A 16,085-nucleotide genomic window follows, 5' to 3' on the forward strand; every position below is an offset into this window, starting at 1 on the left:
GCCTGCCTGGGCTACATAGTGCAATCTAGTCTCAAAAAACAAACATAAGCCAACAAAAAGTTTAAACTGAGTTGAGATGCAAAGCATGACATCCCTGAGTACTGTGGAGGCTGGACTACTTCTGTGACCATGAACAGCTACTCAAAGATGCAGGTCATATGAGCAGACTCACAGGGTAAGAGAATGTGGGCCTTAGCCTCAGCCCTGGCCAGCTTATAGCCCCAGCAAATACTCTGCTGCCCTCTGAAAAACAGACTCCACAGCCCCAGAGGCACTACAGTATCTAAAGGCAAGAGGCACACACAGCATCTCCATTTTGCCTAGCCCAAGCTGCAGACTTGTCATAGAAAAGTGCCTGTGTTTGGAGACACTGGGTCTCCAAACACCTATGAACCCACACACTTATGAACACCTGATTTTCGACAAAACAGCTAAAAGAATACAATGGGGCGAGGACAGCATCTTCAACAAATGGTGCTGGTACAATTGGATGATGGTGTGTAGAAGACTGCAGATAGACCCATGTCTGTCGCCATGCACAAAACTCAAGTACAAATGAATCAAAGACCACAACATCAATCCAGCCACACTGAACCTCTTAGAAGAGAAAGTAGGAGGTACCCTTGAACAAATTGGTATAGGAGACCACTTCCTGAACATAACTCCAGGGGCACAGACACTGAGAGCAACAGTTAATAAATGGGACCTTTTCAAACTTAGAAGCTTCTGTAAGGCAAAGGACACAGTGGACAAGACCAAAAGGCAGCCCACAGACTGGGAAAAGATTTTCACCAAGCCTACATCTCACAAAGGACTGATCTCCAAAATATACAAAGAACTCAAGAAACTAGTCAACAAAACACCAAATAACCTTATTAAAAAGTAGGGTACAGAACTGAAGAAGGAATTCTCAATAGAGGAAATCTAAGAGGCTGAAAGACAAGAAAGTGCTCAACATCCTTAGCTATCAGGGAAATGCAAATCAAAACAACTTTGAGATACCATCTTATTCCTGCAAGAATGGCTAAAATTAGAAACACCAATGATGACTCATGCTGGAGAGGATGTGGAGAAAGGGGAACACTCCTCCACTGCTGGTGGGAGTGCAAACTCGTACAGCCATTTTGGAGATAAGTATGGCCGTTCCTGAGGAAAATGGGAATTAGTTTACCACAGGACCCAGCAATCCCCCTTTTAGGCATATACCCAAATGATCCACATCCATTCAACAAAGACATGTGTTTAACTATGTTCATAGCAGCATTATTTGTAATAGCAAGAACCTGGAAGCAACCTAGATGCCCCTCAATTGAAGAATGGATAAAGAAGATGTGGCACATCTACACAATGGAATACTACTCTGCAGAAAAAAATAATGGAATCTTGAAATTTGCAGGCAAGTGGATGGCACTTGAAGAAACCATCCTAAGTGAGGTAACCCAGTCACAAAAAGAGGAACATGGTATGTACTCGCTCATATATGGATTTTAGACCAAAGCAAAGGATCACCAGCCTGTAATTCACACCACCAGAGGAACTAGGATACAAGGTGTATTCTAAGAGTTTCATATAAAGTCCCTCACAGAAGCAGGAAAGGACAAGTCCCCCAGAGCATAGGGGAAGTGGGGGGAGCAGTGAATGGAGAGAGAAGTAGGAGAAACAGAAGGGGAGGAGAGGAAAACACGTGCGACTAGGAAGATTGAGTCAGAGTAGGAATAGAAGACAGGAGAGAGAGAGAGAGAGAGAGAGAGAGAGAGAGAGAGAGAGAGAGAGAGAGAGAGATCATAAAAGAGGGAGCCAATATTGGTTTGAAGAGAAAACTGAACCTAAAGAAAAGGTCTAGAGACCTACAAGACAGCCACCAACTAATAATTTGAGCAACCGTGGAAAGGCTACCATAAATGCCTTTCCTGGATAGTGAGATCAACAACTAACTTATCCATGGAGCCCTCAAATAATACCTGTTAGAAACAGAAGCAAACACCCATACCTAAACACTGAGTTGACTAGAATCCAGATGCAAATGGAGAGGACAAGACCAGGTTGCAGAAACACATAGAGACAGCTGACCCGAAAAAGGAGGAGCTAACGGGCCCCCAGACTGATAGCTGGGAATCCAGCATGGCACTGACTCAGGCCCTCTGAACATGGGTTTCAGCCAGAAGGACTAAGCAGTCTAAGGGACCTCAGACAGTGGAACCAGGATGTATTCCTGGTACACAAAAGGACCTTGAGGACACATCCCCCATGGAGGAATACTGTCTTAACCTAGAGACAGGAGAGAAGTCCTAGTCCCTACTTCAAATGACCTGACAGATCTACATGACTCCACCTGGATGGCATTGCCCTACATGTGGAATTGGGGTGGGGATGGGAGGGGAGGGTGGTCAGGGTGCATGTGAGGGGGCAGAGAGGGTGAAAGGGAAGGGAGGGAGGAAGAGGGAACTGGGATCGACATGTAAAATAATTAAACAAAATAAAAAACATACAATGTGAGCCTTACATTCTACAAAACCTTAAATGCTCTGTCTCAGATCTTTCTAAGGAATGAGCAATCTATGTTGAACATATAAAATGGACATATGTAGCCAGGTGTTAGTGGCGCACGCCTTTAATCCCAGCACTGGGAGGCAGAGGCAGGCTGTGAGTTCAAAGATAGCCTGGTCTACAGAGCAAGTTCTAGGACAGGCTCCATAGCTACACAGAGAAACCCTGTCTCAAAAAAACAAACAAAAAATACAGATTCATCCCTGAAAAGTTAACGTTATGAAAAATTAATAAGTTAAATGACACCAGATTTTAAGAGCACACCAGATTTTAAGAGCACTGTTTGGGGAGTTGAGAGGAGGCTTGGTGTCTTACAAAATTGCTGTGTGACTTTGGGTTCATATATCTCTTTACGTCTCTGGACTCAAGGTTCCTGTTTCTGGGAAGGTGGCTAAGCCAGCAATGCCCTCAGACATACCCATTATTTTTTCTTTTGCGACAGGGTTTCTGTATAGCCTTGGCTGCCCTAGAACTTGTTCTATAGACCAGGCTGCTCACCAACTCCATATTAAAAAAAAATACTGTGTGTATGCATAATATAAATATGGAGGTCAGTGGACAGTTTGTAGGAGTTGGTTCATACCCCCCCTCCCACCTTCTGTCTCTTTTCTCATTAGACTCCCAGGGACCAGAATCACGTGATCAAACTGGGTGGAAAGCACCTTTACTCGATATTCATTCATTGCGAAATGAAATGCAGGTGCCCACAGAGGCCAGAAAAGGGCATAGATCCCTTGGAGATGAAATGATAGGCAGTTCTCAGCCACTTAATATGGGTGTTGGGAGCCAAACTCTGGAAGAGCAAGCACTCTTCACCACTGAGCAAGTTTCACTTTTTGCTGCTCTATGGCTTATCAACTGTGTGCCTGCTTTTCAGAGCACTGCTCAAGCTTGAGGGTCATCATTAGGCACAGTAAGGCGTACTTGAACACCAGCACTGAGACTGCAGCAATCTGTCTGATAACCAGGATGGCTAAGTGATTAGCAGGCATTAGTGTCCAGCATGGGTATGTAGGGCACAGGACTGATCTATGTCCCTCCTGGAACGCAGCAGGATTGGGAACTGTTTCACCACACTAAAGAATGATTTACAACTTCAGGGCCTGAGGATTGCTTACTTCTGGATTTTTGACATTCAAGTTTTCTGGCTTACAGTGAAACCATAAATAAGGACAGAATATTGTTTATCTAGTTGGGCGAGATGTTTGGCAAAGTCTGTGGTCTATTTTCCACAAAGGGTTACAATTGAGTTTGAAGTCATTTGTGTATTTTGAGTAACATTCTTGTATCTGCTATGCCTTTTGTTAGTATTTTATCTGAGTCAATGGCTTGTTTTTCATATTGTTACAATCAACTTTTGAAAAGCAGGACTTAAGAATTTTATTGAGGTCTAGCTTCTTTCCACAGATTATGCCTTTGGTGTTGTACTTAAAGTCACTGACAAACTGCAAGGCATTGAGATTTTGCCTATGACATTGCCTAAGTTTTACATTTAGATCTGCAATCAACTAGTTCCAAGTGTGTACATTCTGTGCCTAGAATGACTTTTATTAGATGTCACTAATCCCAGTAGTTTGTCTAAATGGTTTTCTTTGGCTCTATTACATCACCCTAACTCAGCTGACGTTGTTACTCTTATACCTTAACTCTCTATTCTGTTCTAGTTTGTTTCCCAATGTCATACTCTCTAGTCAGTAGCCTGTAGTCTACTATAGCTTTATATTGTGCTATGAAGTCAATGCCTGTCAGCTCTTTATTCTACAGTGTTCTATGAGTGGTTCTGCTCTTTTACCTTTATACAAGCTTTAGAATAAATTGGCTTACAAAATAAACTGGCTGGGATTTTCATTTGGGTAGTATTGACTCTATACATTGGGGGGGTGTGTGTCTGATATCTTCACATTGGTGATGTAGGAGTATGAAATATTATTCCAGTTTAACTTCAGTTTTATAAATTCATTTCATGCAGCTCATATACATTTTTCTTTTGTGGCTTTTCACAAATTGTCTTTCAAGGAACTGGTATATTTAATCTAGGTTACAAAATCTTTCTTGGCAATCCTTTATTATTCATGTCCATGGCTCTGTAGTTAAGAATCGTCTTCTCACTGTGCCTTTTTGGGGATGGGGGGATGGGGTGATAAAGACGGCTATCCATCTTTGCAAAGCACCAGTTGTTAGATGAGTTCCTATCTTGCTAATGAAAAATACTTTTAATTTCTTTCTTTCTTTTTTTTTTTTTTTTTTTTTTTTTTTTTTTTGGTTTTTGAAGACAGGGTTTCTCTGTAGCTTTGGAGCCTGTCCTGGAATTCACTCTGTAGACCAGGCTGGGCTCGAACTCACATAGATCTACCTACCTCTGCCTCCTGAGTGCTGGTGTAAACCTCCAATTTTGTTGATTTTTAATTACTTTGGATTTAACTTGCTCTGCTTTTTCTAGTCTCTTAAGGTGGAATGCTCACATGGTTGATCTCAGATCTGTTTTTCTTCTAGTATAGACAGTCAATGCCAGGGACTTTTACACTTAAAACACTGCTTGAGTAGCAACACAGAAAGTTCTTTACATTTCATTTGTTTTAGAAATTGCAGTATCTTCTTTGACCTGCTTGTTTTGTATGTGTTAATCTTCTGGTGTTTTCTATTATATTGATTTCTAACTTAATGCTATCAGTATCGAAGAGCAGATTTCCTGCTGTTTTAAGTCTAAGGCATGTTCTATACTCCAGAATGCAGTCTACTTGGTGTTTCAGATGGATGTGTATTTTGCTGTTGAAAAGTAATCTACAGAAGTTGTGCACTATGTGCAGCAGCTGCTGCTGCTTCAATCAACTATGACTGCTCATTTTTCCTGCTAGTCTCCTGTTAGTGGTGAACAGGTAGATAGGGAAATCAGTGTAAAAGTAGACGCATCAAGTTCAAGTTTTTATACCCTATTGTTAAGTGTTAAAGAACAGTTATTAGGAATCTGAACACAGAGCAACAATAGAAATGTTGCTTTGAAAGAGTATTAGTTTTGCTGTCTAGTGGCTGTCAAGCCGCATCAGGAATGTGGGCTGCTAGTTTTCAAGCTACTATAGAGCTGGAGAGTAAGGGATCCGATCAGTCAAAGGCTGGGACACTTGACAGTCAGTGTTTTTTCCTAAACAAATTCTGGAAGTTGTTGGTATCCATTAATATGTCCACTTTTGAGAAACTTGATTCTAACGTAGTTTTATCACTGCTTCTGTGGAGGCAAATTTCAAAATTGCTTACTCTGCCATTTTCACTGTCATCATGCAGCAAAGGCTTTTTTATTAACTGAAACTTCATGACTGTATTCGACATATAGACAGTTCTCTATATTGTCTACAAATTATTGAAGATGCACACAAATAATTATTCTTTTGGCTCAGATCTTTGTTGGGCCTGGCATTAATGTGCACACTTGGAGTTTCCATACTTGATAGTAAATGTTTTGAACCTTCTGAGCACCTGAGGCATGCTTCTTCTAGTCCACTCCAAGGATGTGCTAGTGAATGTGGTGGCATATCCTCTTCTCTGGTCACCACCTCCTTGATAGAGACCAGCCCTTCCTTTTCTTACTGTCTTACCAACAGAACAGTTCTCTTAGCCAGCAATGAGAAAGGCTATCCTAAGTCTTCCCTCAGCTCAACTGGTGAGGTATATGGCTAGGGTTTGGGTAAGGCAGCTACTTTACACATTCAAGCCCCTTGGGTACCTGGACTTGACACTCCTATGGCCCTGGTCATCCTTCTTCCCATGGCTAGGAAACTTCCAGTGAAGCATAGGCCCCTTCCTTGGATACAGAACTGCTAACAGTCTCTGGTCACACAGCTTCAAAGGCAGCACAACACTTAGGAAGAATGGAAATGGGAGTCCCAAACATAGACCCTGATGCTTAACCTTTGACTGCAGTTGTCATGTCCTGTTCCTACATCAGAGTCGCAGGCAACTGCAGGCCTTTCCCCTGTCCCAAGCCCCTAGTGCTATGATTAAAGGTGTGTGCACCATTGCTGGCCAGCTACTGCCACATGCTACTAACATTCACAGCTATTCAGCTGAAAGGAGACTACTCCTCCAGAAGCAAATTTGCTTTGGATTCTCTTCATTCTTTCTCTTGGGTTTTGGAATTTCCTGTTTTGAGGCTTCATCACAACCACAAAGAACTTTTCTTTCATGTAATGTTGTGCCTTAGTGACCAAAATGTGGGCTCTTGCCAGGCTACCAAGGCAACAGGGAATAAGCAGCAAGTTTTTCTGTCCATATGTAATATGGATTCTGTCTGTTAGACCAGAGACTATTAGTCACAGTGCTTGCTGTTACTTTTGAGTATCAGAAAATAATCAACTTACCCGATGTTCTTTCCAATCCTTTATTTGTATAAAGCTCATGCATTAGGAAACAGTGCTTCTCCAACTCAAGTGGTGTGCCATCTTTAAGGCCTGGAGGCAAAGCAAGTTAATGCTGTACAGTCAACAGGCATTCAAAGAAGGTTTATACTTAATAAACTAGCTTAAAAGAAAACTGAGATATGGCTCTGTGATAGAGCATTTTTCTAGTGTGTCTGAAGCTTTGTGTTCAACCCAACAAAAAACCCAACCAACAAAAACTCAACAACAAAGCAAAAGATAAAGGTTCTTGGGTGAATCTGCTAGCTCAGCATCTCCATCCTCTACTGCTACCAGGAGTCTGAACAATCTTCTACATATTCTGTAACATCTGTCACCTTATACCAGAAATGTTTGTGCAATCCTTAGTGTGTAAACAAGTGACCCTCTCTCTCATCCTCAAGGGCTTCTCTTATATACCAGGACTCAGTCAAGCATTACTTTCAAATCTTTTTCTGGCAAGTTAAGTGTCTGGAACTTTTTTGTCTGCCTGATCAAAGCATAAGTAAGCACTCTGAGGGCGAGGATGTCACTGGTCCAGGTGTGTGTATCTCCAGTATTTTAGACCATGCTTCTGACATACTGTGTGCTTAAGAAAAGTGTGGAAAATAAGTGTTAAAACTGAAATCTTATTTGAGTTTTAAAAAAAGAGTGGAAGAAATACTTTGAGCTTAAATCACTATTCAAATTTTGCTTTAAAATCTAATTAAAACAGCAGGCAGAAATAACAGTAATCTCACCACATATAATTAATACTAAAAGGAATTTTTCTCAAAAAAAATTTTTTTAAGCCATCTTTTCTTTCTTTAAAAACAAAAACAACTAACTCCATGAGGCAGAATGCAGGAAAATGAAGCAGGGATAGAGACACAGCAGTGCTTAAGGATGGAGAAATGGCAGGAGACAACACTGTCTATCACCACCTTTTCTTATTTCTAAAAGCAGCCACTAGGCAAACCTTCTTCTAATCTTCTTCTAGTCTAGCATCTGCTTTGGAAAGGATGATCACAGTAAGAACTAAAGAGAAGACTATGTTCTTCTGGAGGTTGAGATAGGCAGAAGTTTGTTCTCTACCTTTGGAAAAAAGTAAACTCAACAACAGTCAGTCAGTCTGACTTCCCAAACCTCTGCAACCCCCAGACCCCACCCACAATTGAAGGGAATCACGAACTGGATTTGTTACTGAAGTGGAATGTCAATTTAGGTTACACAGCAAGGCCCTATTTCAAAGGAAACAAACAGGAAGGGGAGCACAAAAACAAAACAACAAAGCAGGCATGACATAAAGACTTTCAAGGGCAACCAAGCAGCTGACACATTATCTTAGACCTGCAAATTGTGGACACTGCACCCAAACCACCCCTGCCTGTCCTAAAGGCTGAGTTTGCCATGCCAGCTGGTTAGCTCAATAGGGTGGCAGTAATATGTGATACACAGAAGGTACAAATTATGTTGGTGTGGTCAGAATTCCCTACAGGCTCTTGAAAACTTCATGAATCTTCCTATATTTCAATCTAGGCTAAAAGGTGAACACAGATAAAAACAAATGGAGGTCTAAAGGTGGCAAAGCCTTGCACAGGCCTGAGCTTAAAGCAGTCATTCTAATAAGTCTCTATCAGCCAATCTGCAAAGGCATGTGGGAAGATATGGATTGCATAAGAGGGCAACAGTAACTTGGAGGTAAGCAGATAGTGGGCTTTCTGGAGCCACTCCATCAAGGGTGAGTGACATTATATCCTCCCTTACCTGTCTATACCCAGAGCCTCAGCTCCTTTGAAGTAGCAGGTGTTCAGCATCAGTTGTGACCAAATTTCTGTTTGTTCTAAAAATAGAGACCTGCGAGAATAAAACTTAACAGTTTTGAAGTCAAGATAAAAAGCAGAAAATCAGCAAACATGTTAAGAGATCACTAAAGGATCATGGCAAAGGAGGACTGCCTGCATTTGAATTCAGGTTTTAAAAATTAACACTCTGGTAAAAAAAAAAAATTATTTCATCTCTTTCTACATGTTAAATTCTGTTAATAGTACCTATCTCATAAGACAGTTATAGGGATTAAGAGATAATGTATTTCAAGCATTTACGACTCTGCTTGGCACATAATGTTGTACTGGCCTTTTCCTATTATTGTTACCTGCAGAGATGATTTCAAGAAACATTAAAGCTCCCTTTATCTGTTGCTCCAACCAGCTATTAATATCTATATGGTCTTTAATGCCTGTTGCCTAAGCGCCTTATAGTTATAGTCTCTCTTCACACTCAGGAATGCTTAAAGATCACTGCATCCCCACATAGCTCTGCTCTGGAATGTAGGAAATCACATAGCTTTTCTTCACCTGCTTTAACCAGACTTGTCCCTCGATGTTCAGTCTCTGTGCCACCTCTTCGACCAAGCTCATTCTGTCTTCCATAGCGGTTTATTTCAACCTTATTTTATCACTTTCTGCTTATACTGTCTCAAGATCAAATTATTAGCCACTGAAGGATACCAACACCATTCTGCCCATTGCTACACCCAGGAACATAGCAAGTAAGGAATAAACACTTAATACATTTGAAAGATTCATTCAGGTAAGCTCAAAAGTCTAAGGTAACTTTATTTAAAAGCTACTGAATTTTTAAGGACAAAAGTCAGAGATGGGCATGGAGGCACATACCTGTAATGCCTGTATTTGGAGGTAGAGGAAGAATGACCAGAAATCTATACTGGGTTATTTGACACCTTGAAACAACCTGCAAAACACTTGTCTGAAAACCTGCCATAATTTATCACTACACATTTTACGTCTTTATGTGTAAAAAAGAAAGACACTTGATTTTTTTTGCATTAAAAAATTTTTATTTCATTTAAAAGATCCAATATATGAAGCCAAATTAACCCCAAATTTACAGCTACATTTAGAGATCCTCTGAACTAAATGGCACTGTTCGAGGTCACCTATCATCACTATTTCCCCAAAGTTGTTTTTGAGCAAAAGCTGGTATTACTGTAATACACATATTTCAGATATCACCTTTCACACAGAAGCTAAAGGCTGACAGGCTTTTCCCTTCTGGGAGGAACCAGGTCCAGGGATTTTCTGAACACTACCTGTATGTAACTATAAAGTAACTTATGGTGCTGTGCTTTGCTTGTGTATTTATTCCAAATACTGATGTTGGTCAACACTTTCTGGGACAGTACTTCTGAATTTTCTTCTTCCAGTGTAAAGCACACCAAAGGAAGTGGGTTGCTCAAGCTAGGGACAAACTACCATAAAGCAAAGGAATAGCTTTCCTAGTTGGTCAGCAATAGTACAAACCACCTCCCCAATGCTTTCAGTTATGGCATCATTTACATAAAGTGAGGCGGGATCTATGGTCTCTACATACACATGAGGATAAAAGATGAGTTTGTTACTTTATAGCTACACCTTAAATTTCATTAGATGTGGAGACAATGTGTCTAAGGAGTCCTTTTGGAAATCACTTCAGTAAATGAGTCAACAGCCTGTGAAAGAGAAGACGTGGCAGAGGGTGGAAGATTCATTCTTCCAGCACTCTCCTGGAGGACAGAGCTGGGCCCAGGACAGAAGTTACTGGAAGGGAGGCTTCAAGTCCATTAAGGAGCCCTTCCTAACAGAGCTGTTCAACAATGAATGCACTGCTTGTGAGGTAGAGTCACTGCAAGTGTTCAAGGTGGAAAGACAACCTTGGAGAAGGGACGCCTGCATTTGTTAAGAGGTTAGACTGGATGAACCTCAGGTCTCTCTCAATTCTGAGATTCTAGAAAATTCCCTCAGGGAATTCAGAGGAGAATTCCTAAAAGGAAAGAGAAAGCACACATATGGTATACTTTTAGAATCCTCTTGAGTTTTCTTTTTTTAAAAGGTACAATAGAAAATGTAGTCTACGTTCTTTAAAATGCATATTTACCCTTCTACCGCTATTAATTAGGAAGGGTTCATTACAACTTCTTTATATTATAAAGAAAAGATGGAGATTATATTTATAATTTTGTAAATATTTTAGAAAAAATGCTTAAAATCTAGTAGTCAATGCCCTAGAAACTTTATAGATTTTTAAGTAATATGCACAAATACAAATACATTATTCATTAAATACAACTCACATCTGTGTTTTATTATACTCTAAAATATACAGGAATCTTGATGTACTGAAAGAGTGCAAGTAAATACAGTATTCAAGCAGTCACTATTTCTATGTACATGCTCATTAATTCTTCAAAAAACCCCACAAAATTATCAAATAGATCAAAATACTGTTCTGTGTTTTCACACTTTATATTCAGAAAAACCAGCTGATAATTTACAATGTCATAAAGTTCCAGTTTCACAATATAAAAAGGGTAAGATAAATTGGGTATCATTTTGTTGCAATGTATGGAACTTTATCCAGCTCTATTAAGAGCCCCCCACATGAAATCATTTGTACTGAGAAAGTGACAGTTACAGTAAAAACAGAACCACAGAGAAGTGTTTAAAAGCCCAATGTCAGCCCCTTCTTCATTACCTGAAAGGCAGTCTTCAATTTGCCAGGCAATCTCTCTCAGACAGTAACAAGCTGCAAACATGCTACACTAGGTCTGAATCAAACCTAAAGCCTGAAGTAGTTTAAATTTTGCCCAATATAAAAATGCCTTCCAAGTGACCTGATTCTGTTAATGTTATGAATTATCATCTACAGCAAACTTCAAAACTTCTGAAAATGAAGCCAAATGGTTTGGTGTTGATTTGTATAAAGAAAACATCTGAAGCCAGGCACAGTAGTGCACACCTTTATTCTCAGCACCCAGGAGGCAGAGGCAGGTGGATCTCTGAATTCAAGGCCAGCCTGGTCTACACAGTGAATTCCAGGACAAGCAGATGTTTTTTTATCTTTTATATAAAATTCCAGTTTTTATACAATTTAATACCAACTTTAGATGATTTCCTGTAACAAAAATGTAAAACTTTTAAATTATGTTTCTTGCTTTGCAAAGCTCAAAGATTAATAAACAACAACAAAGTTCTCTAACCCAAAGTGTGCCACCCAAGCAGAGACTCAAATAGTCCTTTTCCCTCGGAATTCCTTAAACAAAAACAGTTCAATATACAAGTGAGCCACTCAGAAGCAGCAGCCCTGACCTAAAGTTCACGTTTGCCACAAGTACCTCTACTCACATGGACTATAAAAACTGGAATCTTAAAGTTTCTATGTTAAAAAAAAAAAAAAAAAAAACATAAAAAAAAAATCTGCTTCCTCTCATGGTCCAATACAGTACTAGAAGGTTTTCAGATGTTTTCCTTACAAAAATCAACACCAAAAATAAATCTTAGCTTTATTTTCAGAAGCACTGAAGTTTGCTTTTGATGATGTTTCATTTCACCTATTCCTGTTTCCACAGAATGGCGCTCTTTAAAAAAAAAAAAAAAAAAAAAAAAAAAAAAAAAATCCATACATTATTTGGTCCTTTGGCAATTTGGTGTGTACATAATGCCTACCATACCAAACTTTTATTGCATTTAAATTTATCTGTAATTTTATGGGTAAAATTTAACCTAGTGTCTTTATCTCCTTTTATAGCAGTGCTGCCTGTGTAAGCAGATCAGGGGCAGTGTCCCAAATGTCTGGCACTGCAAAGCCAATTAAACAATCAACATCAATGCATTTTCCATTGGTCAAGTCATTATTAAGATTCTAGAGGTTCCTTTTGCAAAACTTGCCTTTAAGATTCTTCCTCCTAATGTCATCACATTTCTTCTATGCGTTCACGCGTGATCTTTCTTTAGGATGAATTTGTATATGAGTAAGAAAAGTGCTTTTTTCCTGAAAAAGCCCGGTTTAGTTTCAGTGTCAGAACTTCCTTAGACCTCTAACTCAGCCTTTCAGTAGGTCTCAGAATCAGAGTCGTTGAGCTCGTCCACATCAGTGTACAAATACTCTTGTTCCCCACCAATGTTGTTGAAACTGCAATAGGAGCTAGGTTCATTCCTCATGATAGGCAAGGCTTCAAAGCTAACAGTTTTTGAGGTGTTGGTATAACGGTTAATGGCATTGAATGTCAAGGATGACAATGGGCTACTTGACGAGACAGGCATCATGGTGGCCAAAATGAGAGCCAGGCAGTCAGCGACATCCTTATTGGGAGCACAGGCCAAAGCTGGGGTATAGCCTAGGATTCAATTTAAAAATGTAAAAATCAATATCCTAAGATCTATGAAACATGTCTAAAAGTCTTTAACTTAACATTGATTCTATGGCTTATAACAAATTCTTCCAACAGACTGATTTACAGCTTTCTAGTAAGCAGAAAGAGACACAATCATAAAACAGGATAATAATTCTGTTGATGAAGGCTCCCATTGGTGACCTAGTTATCCTCTAACACCCTTGGACAACATGTTTCATACATAGTAATGTGGCTTTAGTTCACAAGTTAAATGCCAATCTCATTTTATGATTGTGTGTAGTAAAAGTTGTAAATCAGTCTAGTAACAACAAATTGATGATAATTATGTTCTGAAAACTAAATAAAATCAAGGTGAAGGGGCCAGTATATTCTGTGCCTTTGTTTACTCCCAAGAATGGGATTAGTGGTATTGAGGTAGGTTTTCTGAAGAAGGAACATGTCACACATTTGTAGAATGTTCTCAAGTTTCTCAGGTAACCATACCAGCAAATGTAGAAGAGAGAGAGGCTTCTGTTTTCTGAAGCCTACAAACAATGATGAGAGATGTGTTCCCACTAATTCAGGGCATCATGTCCTATCTATGATTTAGCTCTGCTTTGCATCAGGGTAACAATAGCTGGCACCTTCACATTTTAAGAAGAGCATTAAAAATATGTGAGAATAAAGCACTTGCTCACACATTTTGAGAAAGTAATTTAATTAAAACATGCACATCCTTTTTCTTTCTTTCTTCTTTTGAGACAGGGTTTCTCTATGTAGTCCTGGATTAATTCAACCTATATATTTCAAAAATGCCTTGGCTTCAAACTTTAAGTCAAAAGATACCTTATTTTGGAGAAGAGGTTATGCTTTTGTTTCCACAGGAAACGAGAGGCTGTGGATTCATTCTGGGTTAAGGTTTGATGGAGGAAGACCCCTGAAAAATCTGATGGGAACAGATGACCCAGATGTTACAATGTTTCAGAGCACCTCTGTTGCAGTTTCCTCTGAGTATTTGTATTTGCTTTGGACTTTTTTTTTTCTGTCTTATTGTTCTTTTGCTTACTTATTTTGATTTCCATTTTTTTTTTTTGTGTGTGTGTGTGTTTTTGTGTGTCTTTTCTGTTTATTTTTAAGGACACAGGGGAGAAGGTGGAAAGGAAGAGAGGGAGAAGAGAGGAAGGAAGAGAGGAAGGAAGAAAGAGAGGGAAAAGGGAGAGAGGGAGGGAAGGAGGGAGGAGAGAACAAGAACCTTGATGAGAAGAGTTCTACAATGTGGTGGGGACAAAGGATGTCTATAGAAGTCAATCCTTGAGTAGCTCTGCTGCACTGGAAGACAGAAATACAGTGGCAGCTGGAAGAAGTTGTGAGACTGATTGCTGAGGTACAAAACTAAGATCTTTCTGTCAATTGGGGAGGCAGGGGTGCAGCTCAGTGGTAGAATACTTGTAGAATATGCACAGGCCCTGGATTTGATTCCAGCACCACAAACACATAAAGTGATATACTGATAGGGAGTAATTGTTAAAGGCATAGTCTCTAATAGGAAAAAGGTTACAGAACCTAATTTAGGAGTAGAAGGACTGACTGGCTTTGTCTAAGAATACGTTTTAGTGAGGCCTTGGTAAATATTTGTTGAAAGAAAAAAGTCTTTGGCTACCAAAATAACAGTGATAACCAAATAGCAAACATCAAATTTGGTTTAGTACAAGATACATGAATTCAGAAGTATTAATTTCAGCACTCTTCTTTGCCCAATAAAAAAGCACCAAACTTCATTTTACTTCAATGATGAACCATCACGAGAAAAACTTCTACCAAGAAGTTGGCCAAGGGAAGGGCACATGGAGCTTACTTACCATTTTCATCAACAGCAAGTACACTTGCTCCTTTTCCCAGAAGCTCTTGAACAACCATTGTTAGCCCATTTCGGGCAGCAACATGCAGAGGCCTGTGGGGGGAAATTATACATATATGCACAGTGAATGGACAGACACACTCCTGGCTGCAAAGAGCATCTGGTCAAGTTTTGAAGACCTAGAGATAAGAATTTGTAATTGGGCATTGGTAGCACACGCCTTTAATCCCAGCGCTTGGGGAGGGGGAGGGGGCAGAGGCAGGCAGATCTCTGTGAGTTCAAGGCCAGCCTGAACTACAGAGCTAGTTCCAGAATAGGTTCCAAAGCAATGCAGAGAAAACCTGTCTTGGAGAAAAAAAAGAAAAAAAAAAAAAAAAAGTGCCCCACATGTACCAACGCTTCTCAGTACCACCACTCTCATCTCCATACTGCCCATCCTGCTTTCTCTGTTGTCTGGTTGTCGACTCCAAAGTTCTCTCTCTGCTGGTAAATCCCTCATATACTCTCCTGCCTAGCTATTGGCCATTGTGCTTAAAAAAAAAAAAAAAAAAAAAACACCAATCACGGCACTACATATTCACAGTGTACAAAATATCCCACAACATTAAGACATCCAGTTCTCAATCAATGAAGATGAGAGAGGCAGCAGTGCCTTCATAGAAAGCTCAGCCTTAGACGTCAGTAGTAGTTTCCTAACCTCACTGAACCCTTTGTACCTTCTAAGAGTCCATATTTAAAGAGTTAACCAAACGAACTATATTCTTTTTTAAAATTTCTTGTACTTTTGAGGTTTTAATATAATTATATCATTTCCCCTTCCCTTTCCTTCCTCTAAACCCTCCCATATAGTCCTTTTTGCTTTTTCAAATTCATGGCCTCTTTTGTCATTGTTATTCCATGCTTATAAATGCATATTTCTAAATATAACCTGTTCAGTCTGTATCATGCTACTTGTATATATTGCATGCATATTTTCTGGCCAACCACTGGTATTAGATTAGTGTACTCTTCCTGGGAAAAGACTATTTCTTGCTCTCAGCATTCCTTAGATGCCAGTAGTTCTTTGTGAAGGGTTGAGAACTCCTGGGTTTTTCCTAGTCCACTCCACCATGGCTATTGTTGTCCTTATTTGGGTCATGTT

The 16,085-nt window shown here is 39.7% G+C and overlaps 1 protein-coding gene across 5 annotated transcripts in view; it reads right to left on the reverse strand.

The window, feature by feature from the left end:
• Positions 1-12,361: 12,361 nt before the first annotated feature.
• Positions 12,362-16,085, reverse strand: part of Ankrd28 (ankyrin repeat domain 28) — a 132,691-nt gene continuing 128,967 nt past the window's right edge. For all 5 annotated transcript variants that reach the window (XM_051177852.1, XM_051177854.1, XM_051177853.1 and 2 more), the window contains 2 exons: positions 14,946-15,037; positions 12,362-13,089 (listed from right to left, as the gene is read on the reverse strand). In XM_051177852.1, the coding sequence (XP_051033809.1) occupies positions 12,803-13,089; positions 14,946-15,037 (379 nt within the window). In that variant the 3' untranslated portion in view covers positions 12,362-12,802. The remainder of the gene's footprint in view (positions 13,090-14,945; positions 15,038-16,085) is intronic.

The sequence above is a fragment of the Phodopus roborovskii genome, unplaced genomic scaffold (assembly GCF_943737965.1).
Source record: "Phodopus roborovskii unplaced genomic scaffold, PHOROB, whole genome shotgun sequence".
NCBI lineage: Eukaryota > Metazoa > Chordata > Mammalia > Rodentia > Cricetidae > Phodopus > Phodopus roborovskii.